This window comes from Aricia agestis, chromosome 2 (assembly GCF_905147365.1).
Source record: "Aricia agestis chromosome 2, ilAriAges1.1, whole genome shotgun sequence".
Lineage (NCBI taxonomy): Eukaryota > Metazoa > Arthropoda > Insecta > Lepidoptera > Lycaenidae > Aricia > Aricia agestis.
Window position 1 is genome coordinate 7,262,672 of NC_056407.1, and position 12,292 is coordinate 7,274,963.

The following is a 12,292-nucleotide window of genomic DNA, read 5'->3' on the forward strand; positions in this document are numbered from 1 at the left end:
TAACGGGTCACCTGATGGAAAGCAACTTCCGTCGCCCATGGACACTTGCAGCATCAGAAGAGCTGCAGGTGCGTTGCGGGCCTTTTAAGGGGTAGTAGGGGAGGGTAGGGAAGGGAATAGGGGAGGGTACAGAAGGGAATAGGGGAGGGTACAGAAGGGAATAGGGGAGGGTAGGGAAGGGAAAAGGATAGGAGATTGGGCCTCCGGTAAACTCACTCACTCGGCGAAACACAGCGGAAGCGCTGTTTCACGCCGGTTTTCTGTGAGGACGTGGTATTTCTCCGGTCGAGCCGGCCCATTCGTGCCGAAGCATGGCTCTCCCACGTGTATGTACTTCGCGTGCCATATCGCGTTCCCAAACGACAAGCAATGCTCGTCTTTCGAAAGTCTGTTCTTTAGTCTGCTATCAGAATCGGACGTCAATCGGAATTTTAAAAATGCCTAAAAGTGCAGTATTGATCTATAGAAATTCAAATAGAAACGTTGGCCTTAATAATTGACATCTTATCATCGGTATGTTACAGTAGTAAGGAAAAAAGTGACTCGCTCGTTTTCACTTTTCATACGTCATGTAGGTATACATGTGGTATTGCTGAAAAATAAACATGTTAAATATTTTCGTACGAGAAAATATTTAACATGTTTGAATTATTTTTCAGCTTAAAATAGTACTTAATTACCTAGGTTCCTGTGTAAAAATTAACTACAAAATATTAATACACTAAAAATATAGTGAAACACTTAAAAATATATAAATATATAGTAAATTTACTACTTACAAAATATGTATTTATAAATAAGTACTAAAAATATTTTTAAAGTTTTATTTTGTAGTAAATTTACTATTTATTCACATGTTTTTTAGTGTTTTACTATATTTTTTAGTGTTTAACACTGACATAGTATGTACTACGTACTAGACTCGACAACGCAACGCAATGCTTGGTCACATTCAACATAATCTATACTTATAGCAGCAGTGCACTTACGGCCGTTCCCAATATTTGATCTCTGGTTTTGCCCTACTAGAGATAGGAATAGCTCACAATTGACATAAAATATATGTCTCTAATGTCTAATGTGAGCTATTCCTACCTCTAGTAGGGCAAAACCAGAGATAGATCAAATATTGGGAACGGCCGTTAGTCGCGCCAGTGTTGCCGTTTTGGCATTTTTAATGCTAAATTTGGCATATTTTCACCTCATTTAGCATGTTAATTTTGAACTTAGCATTTTGCATTATTTTAGCATTTTTTCAACATTGTCTAGGGCAACACTTTAAAAATGGGGAATTCCTTACCCGACCCACCATCGTTCAGATTTTAATACCACATTGATTTAATTTACACAAAAATTACAACTATGGAGAAAGTCGGCGTGGGTCGCTGAAGCCCGGAATCCGGATGGACGCAAGTCACCAAGTGGTCAACACATGTCGCCCGAATACCCGTTAGGTGTCGAGGCTTGGCCCTTGGGCAATCTCAATAGTCGATTGTTAATTGTTTATGTTTATTGTTTTGTTCAAACGTTCGTTCGGTCAGTGACAGTCGACAGACACATCCATCACAAGTTTCATAGGCAATACGTTACTCTTGCGGAAAACTAAAGTGATTGCGCGCAAAAACATTTTAATTTACAAGTTTAGTGAGCTGTGAGAACAATGGCCCCCAAATACTCGCAACATTATCGTGAAGAATGGGAAAAGATGAGGGAGTTTAAGGATTGGCTATCACCGGTCAAAGATGATGCCACTAAAGCCTACTGCAAATATTGTAAGTGTAATATTATTGCAAAACTTTATTGTTTAAAACAACATATTTCTACAAATAAACATGTGAAGTGTGCTGAGCCCATGAAAAGTCAAAAAAAAATTAACTTTTCGAAAATTCAAACCCGCCTTGATACCCAGAAAGCGGAAGGAAACCTTGCACTTTTTATTTGCGAGCATACAGCAATTTTAACCGTGGATCACCTATCGGATTTGTGCAAAAAGACATTTTCTGACAGTTTTAGTACAGAGAACATGAAGATACATAGAACCAAATGTAGCAATATTATTAATAAAGTCTTGGCACCGCATTTTGTATGTGAATTGATAAAAGATGTGGGAGATGCAAAGTTTAGTATATTAATAGACGAATCCACGGACATATCAGTCACAAAAGTTCTCGGTACGACAATTAGGTACTATAGCCGGACCAAAAAAAAAATTATAACAACATTTTTAGGTTTGGTTGAAATTGAGAACGGGACAGCCATTGCCATAGTCAATGGCATAAAGACCCTATTTACACTATTAAATTTAAATATAAAAAAATTAATAGGGATTGGAACCGACAATGCTTCTTCTATGACTGGTGTCAACAACGGCGTGCACAGCCTTCTGAAATCTGAAACTGGCAATAATAATCTAGTATTAGTACGGTGCCTATGTCATTCTTTACAGTTGGCTATTACTCATGCATCTGAAGAAACTCTACCACGAAACATCGAGTTCCTGATCCGAGAAACCCACAACTGGTTTAGCCATTCTTCTAATAGACAATTGTTCTACAAGGAACTGTATAAAACTATAAACTGCGGCAAAGAACCTCTAAAAATTACTCAAATGTGTAATACCAGGTGGTTATCCATTGAACCTGCTGTCCGTAGAATAGTAGATCAATGGTTAGAACTGAAAACCCATTTTGAAATTATGAAACAAAAAGAAAACTGTTACATGGCAGAAATGCTTTACTCTATGTATAATGATCCCATCAATCATCTGTTCCTATTATATTTGTTACCAATTTTAGACGAAGTACAAAAAGTGAATAAGAATTTCGAAATCAATGACAGAGACCCGACCAAACTTCTAAATGACTTGGTTGAATTGGTTGAATCGGTGGCAAGGCGAATTTTGATGGCAACAGCATCAGCCAGAGTAAATATTTTGACAGATAACATCACCAGTTACCTGGATCCATCTCCATACATGGGTTACAATCTAGAACGTCGAATTACGGAGTACCAACTTTCACCAGAATCAGTTCAGAATCTACGACATCGCTGTAAACAATTTACATTGAAGCTCGTCCAGGAAATGCGATCAAGAATGCCAGTAAATATTCAAACATTGAGAAAAATGAATATGTTTTCTGTACGGGAAACTTTGAAAGCAATTAAACCAGAAATTGTTGACATTGCTCAAGAGTTTGGTTGTAACGCAGTCGATATAGAGCGTATTGTGGTGCAATGGAGAAACATTAGTCACATAGACTGGAAAAACAAAAAATCGACTATAGAGTTCTGGTCAGAGGTATGTGAGTACAAAGACTGTGCCGATAACAATCCTTTTCACGAGTTGGCATCTTTAGTCATGTCTATCCTTTGTCTTCCACACTCCAATGCAGAAGTGGAGAGAGTGTTTAGTCAAATGAATGTAGTGAAAACTAAACTGAGGAATCGGATGTCGTTGACGACACTTAACTCAATTATGTATGTCAGATATGGACTCCGAAGATCAGGCAAATGTTGCAATTCTTATAATATTCCTGACGACGTACTGAAACATATTAAAGGTATTAAAGAGCATGCAGCGACTGATGACAGTGGCCCATCAACGTCACAACAAGAACAAGACGAACAAGTTGATGACCTGCAAATATACTTCGAAATAAATGACTAAGATTTAGATTTTTGAGGTATTAATACTTTACCTTCAGGTATTTTTCAAAATAGTAGATACATATATTGTTTTTTAATTAATAAATACTTTAAATCAAATTTGCATTTTATTTAGCACTTTTTAAACTGTATTTAGCATTTTCTAGCATTTTTCGGGCGAAAAGTTAGCATTTTTCTAAAATATAAAACGGCAACACCCGCGAGCTCTTCTGCGCGCCAGACACGGTACCACAATCAAAAACGAAACCAAAAAAGTCGCAAAAATGCCTAGTTGTGGGTTAAGATACTGCAAAAATGATTCCAGTAACACTTCCAAATGCAACGGAGTAACATTTCATCGGTATTAGCATTCTTATTTAATTATTTTCAAATAAAATACGAACATTCAATTACTAGGCGAAGACGCGCGCCATTTTGCATAGTCATAGAGTAGTAGATTCAGAGTGTGTAGGCAGAATACAGATCTATGATAAGACGACGATGAATGAAGTACTTACTTACGTAGACGAGTTTGTATTTTGGTAATATGTATTAAAAATATTACGTACATTATACATGCGTACATTAGAATAATTTTATTATGGTACATATTTGAAAATATTTAAGTTATTTAATAAGGTAATTAGCTATAGTGGACTATGGATCCATATTAATTATAAATTTTATAAAAAAGTGAATTTTTATTTTTATTTTATCCACTTACTCAAAGGGGGTAGTATTTAATCGAATGACTGTAAACTACAGTTTTAGGTGTCAAAATTACTAAATTTGGGTTATAGACCCCCGTTTATATATATAATATATAAAAATCGAAACGTCAAAGGAATGGGTAATATTTTAATGGCGACCTGTACCAAAATAAAACAACTGGCTTCAATTATGATTTGACGGAGCCACGCTACGCGGGGCTCCTACTTCTGGGTGGTTTACAAAAAAATAACCTAACCTAACCCAAAAAAAGTCGTATTGGTCCGCAGCCCAACTCACCTGACTGCAACGATTCGTCGGACCGCTACCATTCGAATTCGCACGCATTTAACAATATGTAGTTTTCATTAAAACACGTATCAAAATATAAAATATAAAGCCTCAAATAGAATATCAGTAACAAATTATCATTAATAAAGCAGCTCACAAAAGTTTGCTCAAAATGAACTTTTTAGTAGCTCGTAATAAATAACCTCACTTAGAAACATTGAATCTATATTTAATACTAGCTGTTGCCCGCGACTTCGTCCGCGTGGACTTCAGTTTATAGCGCGCGGTGTCAATAAAATTGGTGTCAAAAGCTTTTTAAAACCCTGGTACCCCTTAAATCAAAATACCCAAAACAGCCGTGTAGTGTGCACATAATGTTTTTATTTAAATTAAACTTTTTTATACCTAAAGCTTATTTAGAGCTACACAACTTAGCTGCATAATGCATTACACAACTTTAGCTTTGCCCAATAGTCAATACCCATAAACTATTTAGTATTTATTATTGGTAGACTGTTGTTTCTCATATCTATGTTGGTACGTGAGTTAATTAATAACATGTATAACAATCGAAATATTAATTCAACATGGTACCACCTCTTATAGAAATACATATGAGCAAGCGATAGCGCGATCTAGGCGACTTTTGGCGCCATCTGTTCCAGTTTTTGGAACTAACTTAATTTGAACAAATTTACGCATAAACACCCCCTTACAACCCCTTTTTCCAGTAAGCAGTAGACTATGTCCTTTCTCAGGCTTTAGACTATCTGTGTACAAAATTTCATTACTATCGGTTCAGTAGTTTTGGCGTGAAAGCGAGACAGACAGACAGAGATACTTTCGCATTTATAATATTAGTATAGATATAGATTGAAGTTGCCCGCTATTTCCAGTCGCTCACTTAGTAATACAGTCGCTCGGATAGAATTTTAATATCTGAAATAGATTAATCGCAATCCACATTTTGTAAGCTCGTTCTGGATTTTATTATAAATCAATATTAGTCGTTAGTTTAGTTTATTTTTCGCTTAGTCAAATTAATACCGCTCATGTTATTAAAACAGTATTTTCACCATCAGTCGCAAAGTAATTTTTTATTCGCTCGTTTTATTATTTCCCTTACTCAAATAGATTCTGCATTCATTCGAGTGTAGGCACATTAACTGTGTCACTTCTGCGATACTGATCTATAGCAATCACCGCCCCGCCCAAAGGCCCCGCCTCCCACCCCGCTCATGCTTCAAGTGCGACATGTTTTTTGTTCGCAATAGCTGCTCTAGTACGTAGTACTTACTACCTCAGTGTTATATTTTTAGTGTTTAAATATTTTGTAGTAAATTTTTACGTAGGAACCTAGGTAATTACTAATTTAGCTGAAAAATAACTCAAGCATGTTAAATATTTTCATATGAGAAAATGATTTTGGTACTTATTACATATGTACTTATGAGAATTTCGATGACACCCGTCCCCTTAAGTACTAAACTTGAACAAAATGGGCTTTTATAAGTAGAACATCAATCCATACGAATATTATAAATGCGAAAGTATCTCTGTCTGTCTGTCTCGCTTTCACGCCAAAACTACTGAACCGATTGCAATGAAATATTGTACACAGTTATTCTAGAGTCTGAGAAAGGACATAGGCTACATTTTGATGTGGGAAAATATCTTATTTCCATGAAAATATCGATGAAAATGAATTCGCATTGCGCGTGGCCAGCGCTCATCCCAGGGGTCCTGGGTTCGAGTCCCGCAGGCGGAACAAAAAGTTTTCAATGTTCCTGGGTCTTGGATGCGTATTAAAATAAAATTTCAAAAATCTTAAACATATTTTATGTATAATATTATAAAAAATCCAGAAATATCTCGATGCAATGAACATTTTAGTTCTAATACGATTCAACAGATGGCGCTTTATTTTTACTTCATTGTAACATAGAACTAATCATACTTATTAGTTATTATGTTTTTGTTTATAGTTTTTAATACGTTAGAATATTATGTTTAATAATATTATCACTTGGTCAATGTAATAATCAATCTATCTTATCTTATACAACTCCTTCTGCATTTCTAATATATGTGACAAGTTGACAACAGAAGGCGCTCTAAAATTAAGGAGTTCAAGTGTACCGGCGTGTTGGCCTATATTCCATCCAGAAAATATGTCAATGCAATCAACATTTCAATTCTAATATATGAAAACAGATGGCGTTTTATTTTTTAATTAAATATATTTTATGTATATTATTATAAAAAATCCAGAAATATATCAATGCAATGAACATTTTAGTTCTAATATGATTCAGCAGATGGCGTTTTATTTTTTACTTAATTGTAACATAGAACTAATCATACTTATTAGTTTGATTAGTAAAGCGCGATGTCAACAAAATTGACGTCAAAAGCTTTTATAAAAAAACCCTGGTACCCCTTAAATCAATACAGCTGTGCAGTGTGCACACAATAAGTATTTCATTTTTTTATATTAAACTTTATATTTTATGCCAAATTTTAAAGCTTATTTAGCCCCCCAATTACACAACTTTACCCATAAACTATTTATCATTGATAGGTTTAAGGTTACGTCACTGCACAGATAAAGTACTGAGTTATTTAAATACCGTAGAATAGATATAACAATCGAAAAAAATCGAAACTTAAATGTAAGATGATACCACCTCTTATAGAAAGACTTTAGAGCAAGCGTCAGCGCGATGTAGAAGACACACCATCTATTCAAAGCGCCATCTATTATGAATTTTTGGATTTTGGAATTTGAACAAATTTACGCATTTTCACCCCCTGACAACCCTTTTTTCCAGTAAAAAAGTAGCCTATGTCCTTTCTCAGGCTTTAGACTATCTGTATACAAAATTTCATTACAATCGGTTCGGTAGTTTTAGCGTTTGGCGTGAAAGCGAGACTGACAGACAGAGATACTTTCGCATTTATAATATTAGTATAGATTATGTGCACACTGCACAGCTGTTTTTGGGTATTTTGATTAATTAAGGGCCGCGCTACACCGGAATGGCAGCGGCGAGGCGAGCACTTTCAGCGCTGCCAATCCGGTGTAGCGCGGCCCTAAGAGGGGTACCACTTACCAGGGTTTTAAAAAGTTTTTAAATTTGACACAAATTTTGTTGACACCGCGCGCTATAAACTTAAGTCCACGCGGACGAAGTCGCGGGCAACAGCTAGTGATATAATATGAAAAACTCATAGACATACATACATATTGTAATATGTATTAAATGGTAAAAAAGTGTCCATCAGATTTTGTGAGAATGTAATAATATTATAACACCCTTAACACTTAAAATTATCATAATTATTTTAAGAACCTTTTTTGTACTGAATAAAACAGTCTTAATAATTGGTAATGTCAGGGCCCGATCTAGCCATTAAGCCGCTCCGGGCAAAGATCATTTTCGCCGCCCTTTACATACAGGAGACATATTTGTTGGGGGAAAATGGGAGGAATATTTAAGTAAAATACTCAAATATTTCCACTACCAAACTAAGGTAGGTTAGCTGGTAAAATTCTCAAACTTAAGTGGTGGATGGCTAGGTTGGAAGATAGAAATAAGTTAATTTTGCCTGGGCAAATACCCGCCCCCCCTTTAGATCGGGCACTGTAATGTTTACTGTATCTTTAAAAATAGAGAATCAAATATATTGTACAAAAGAAGCAATTATCATATTGCAATAATAATCATTTGCCATATTGTCCAGCAAAGTACTAAATTGGATTTTTAATTAAACATGATATGTGGCTACTTTAGATGCCAATAAATAAAGTGCTCTTGTGGAATACCATTTTATCTAGATTTAACTGTTCAACTCTTTATAGGTATTATTACTGTAAGAAACCAATGAAAGTTTAAATAAAAAATCTTGAAATTTGTATCTTATTTTTATTTCAGCTTAAAATTGGATCATCTGTCCCTTCCTCTTCTTGTCTCCTCCAAGCTCGAAGTGTTTGCAACGCTTGAGTGCTACTTGGGACCTTACTTTGCAGTCAGCGCATTCCAATCGAAGCACAATTTTCTTGGTAGTCTTAGCCTAAAAACACGAAATAATTTACATAATAAAATAACTGTAGAGAAAACTTTTCTCGTTGTTCTCATGTTCAGAGTCAAGTGTCAAAATAAAGGACAAATAGCACAGTTAGTAGTTACATTCGTCTCAACGTTAAGAGGATACAACAGGGGCTAGAGAAATGAAAAAAAAAGTACGTGTAATATCTATAGCTGTCTCCCTTACCTCAAGCCTATACCGCAGAACGCGATAGAGACAACTGCAGAAAATCCAGAAAATCAACGATTCGTTGTCCCCTGATTCCTTCTCCAAAACTTAACCGATTTAAGTACTTTTTTCATTAAAGATTAAAAAAAGGCTTGAGCTGTGTTCCTATGTTTTGCTTTTTTTGTATAATCTAGCCAAATCTGTTTTCTGGACGTTTGAACACAGCGGAAAATCTGGCCATTTTTTTGGGTTTTTGAATGTTCATATCTTATTTAATAAATTATGAAAAAAAAGAAAACATAGGGATATTGTATTAGTGGCCGTAGATATTCAGGAAAAAAATTATAACTCTACTAGCATTATCCAGGGAGGAAACAGGGGACAACGTTTGTATGGAAAAAAGGGCGGTGTGGAATCCTCTTAACTACACAGTATCTAAATTGACTCAAATGAACAAGAGTCCCTACCTACGTAATCTCACTGTTATGAATATGATAAACAGGTTATAAAATGTATACTTGCCTTCTTTTTGAAGATGGGTTTTGACTGACCACCATACCCTTGCTGTTTACGGTCGTAACGTCTTCTACCTTGAGCAGCATGCCTTTCCTTAGATTTTTTGTACTGTGATACCTTGTGTACCTTGTGTACTTTGCATTTTTTGCAGTAGGTCCTACGTTGTTTTGGTACGTTCACCTGAAATCAGTTGTTTTTATGAAAGAAATTGAAGTGCAAGTGTATCCTAAAAGTAGGAGCGAATCAATTTTGCACAAATGCACAGCTTTTGGTCACACACAAATAAGGATTTCAATGGATTAATATTAAAATTGAAACGCACCATTTTTAAAGATAGTACGAATCGGCTATCACGAAATTGAAAGACCGGACATTTGACAGTTGACAGTATCTACAAATTAGTATTGTTCTCCTTCTTTAAACAAATATAAAAATCACTTTTGCCAAATCACTTATAAGTTATAATATTAGGGTGAATATGTCTAGTGATTGGACAGTAATAGTCATTGGACAGAGCACAAAAAGACTATAAAAACCAGGCGTTCTATTACTTTAAAAACAGTCAGTTTTTAAAACAACCTTTATAAATATTGTGTTTTTATACTGTGTCCAGTACTACTGTCCAATGCATTGGACAGTAGTACTGGACACAGTAAATCACTAGTACATTGCAATATACTAGTGATTTACTTACCCTATATTATAATAATTATTATAACTATAAAGTATAAAGGGCCCCCGAGACGGTCAAACGGTTTGACTCAAACATGTTGGTTTCATTAAAACCATTAAATTGGTCGTTTACAAAGCTAGTTTCAACGGTTTGTCAAACATTTATCGTTTGATGAAATTTCATGTTTTTGTTGTGTTTGACGCGCCGTTAGATCATTTTCCGAATTTTCCGATGCGTTTGAACAAACTTTGTACCATATTAATGTGCGTATGTTTTTATGTTTGTGTTCACATATCTCCGGAACTACAAGTCCGATTAAAATAATATTATTTGTTGTACTAGGTATTGTTTAACTTGGGAGACTTCTGCAAGTTCCATCAAAATAGGTTTAGTAGTTTTTGAGATAGGGAATTTTTATTCTCAATGTCGTTCAATTTTAAAGTCCGTTTTATGTTTAAAAAAACTACTTATTCGTCACAAGACGCGTGTAGTCGATAGCGCGTATTGAACCAAACTGCGCAGTGTCGTTTGACAAACCGTTCAGACCGACATCAAACGGTTGCATCAAACACGTAAGGTTTGAATCAAACCGTTTGATGGTCTCGGTGGCCCTGAAGGTTTGAATCAAACCGTTTGATCGTCTCGGGGGCCCTTAGAAGGTAGATATTTTGTGATAAACTGAGGACAACAATATTTATATTAATTCTTGCTTACAATACTAATAACCTAATTTCAATCGAATTTTACTTGTTCAATAACTGATTTTGGTGTCCAATAACTGAAATTTTGTCAAATGTATGAGGCCGCCAATTTTTGCTGACTTGGCACTGAATTATTGCGTTGGCTTAAGCGCTTATTCCACTTGTCCTATTTAGAAGTCCTAGCAAGGATCCTACATAGGAGACTAATTAGTTCGCTTCTTATTCCACTTGTCCTAATTTAGTAACTAAATCAGTTGTCATTTTGGTCAGACGTCTTCTTAATGGCTCCAGTTCTATCAAAGCAACAAAAAATTGGTCTTCTCATAGGCTTAGCTGTTGGCTCAATGAAAATAAAAATAGATAAAAGGCGAAAAAGATGGTTGAAAGAATTTTTGCTCCACGTAAAATTATGAATTATGAACTTTCTGAACTACTTGGAACCAGCAGACTTAAGAAATTACCTATGAATGGATTCCAGATCTTATAACATAATATAAATTGACTATAATACAGATTTAGCAGTTCCCACTACAGATAAAAGGTTGAAACCGTCTGGCAGCACTGATTTAGTCATTCAGGAGCCACATTTTTTCTGATTTAAGATCCTAGCTAGGATCCTAGCTTTCTAAATGTTATTCCACTTGACTAAATTTTTTAGGATCCTAGCTAGGACTTCCTAAATAGGACAAGTGGAATAAGCGCTTAAGATACTTCTACTTAGATACTACTGACTACAAGGAAAAGTGTCTATAGTCCGTCAAGAAAGTGAAGAAATTACAAAGTGGCAACATCATAGTGTCTTTTTTTCTGTCTTTGTCCTTTTTTCTTAGATTGATTTGAAAAGGATGACTACGATGTTGCCACATTTTAATTTCTTCACCTTCTTGACAGACTATAATATGGTCTGTAGCTATTTAGAGCTATAACTTAGTATTTTCTTTACTATTTAACTTTACCTATTCTGAGATGTTATTAATTAGGGTATAATAACCCTATATAATAACACACAATGCGCATGCGCAATGTTAAAAAATTAGTGTCAGTGTGAGTGTCATGTTCTAAAATCTCACAGAAATTGATGGTATTTTAGAACATGACACTCAATTATGAAGTTGGCAGTCAGCTGCCAAAAATGCGAAAGAATAAAACGAACACGGCTAAAATTTGAATGTTGATGCAATGCATGATGAATGAAAAGAAAAGCAACTACAGTTCGACATGGCTTTATTTGAACGTGGGTGACATTGATGGGAGCGCTGCTGGTAAAGGAGAACACAAACAAAAAACAAAAATGACGTTTTTGTATGATAGAAGCGTTTAGTTCCTTTTCTCGTCACGTTCGAATAAAGCCTTGTCGAACTGTACATGAAAACAAATATAAGACGAACTGTCCTTTGTTATGTTCTACTAGGTTATAGGTAGGACATAACATTACAGACTTTTGACGTTTATACACCGATATGAGCTTTCTCATTCACTCAACTTACTGCATCGTTAGTTA

General features: G+C 35.2%; 2 protein-coding genes and 1 long non-coding RNA gene across 3 annotated transcripts; 2 read left to right on the forward strand and 1 right to left on the reverse strand.

The window, feature by feature from the left end:
* Positions 1-1,660: 1,660 nt before the first annotated feature.
* Positions 1,661-3,667, forward strand: LOC121736556. The gene is made up of 2 exons (XM_042127839.1): positions 1,661-1,772; positions 2,325-3,667. The coding sequence occupies exons 1-2, from the start codon at positions 1,661-1,663 to the stop codon at positions 3,665-3,667; spliced, it is 1,455 nt and encodes a 484-aa protein (XP_041983773.1).
* Positions 3,668-5,868: 2,201 nt separating this feature from the next.
* Positions 5,869-12,292, forward strand: LOC121739752. Its single transcript, XR_006037490.1, has 2 exons — positions 5,869-5,950; positions 12,214-12,292. It is a non-coding gene; the product is annotated as an uncharacterized LOC121739752 (long non-coding RNA).
* Positions 8,562-9,851, reverse strand: LOC121739751 (60S ribosomal protein L44). The gene is made up of 3 exons (XM_042132303.1): positions 9,740-9,851; positions 9,424-9,597; positions 8,562-8,718 (listed from the first exon to the last, which is right to left on the reverse strand). Exons 1-3 carry the CDS (start codon positions 9,740-9,742, stop codon positions 8,581-8,583), a joined length of 315 nt encoding a protein of 104 aa, XP_041988237.1. The 5' UTR covers positions 9,743-9,851; the 3' UTR covers positions 8,562-8,580.

Excerpts from the sequence above, each read along its gene's own strand:
- LOC121736556 (XM_042127839.1), top strand. The coding sequence starts at position 1,661 with ATGGCCCCCAAATACTCGCAACATTATCGTGAAGAATGGGAAAAGATG. Across the intron at positions 1,773-2,324 it reads TAAAGCCTACTGCAAATATT|GGATTGGAACCGACAATGCT; the intron begins GTAAGTGTAATA and ends AAAAATTAATAG.
- LOC121739751 (XM_042132303.1), bottom strand. Across the intron at positions 8,719-9,423 it reads AACCCATCTTCAAAAAGAAG|GCTAAGACTACCAAGAAAAT; the intron begins GCAAGTATACAT and ends TCGTGTTTTTAG.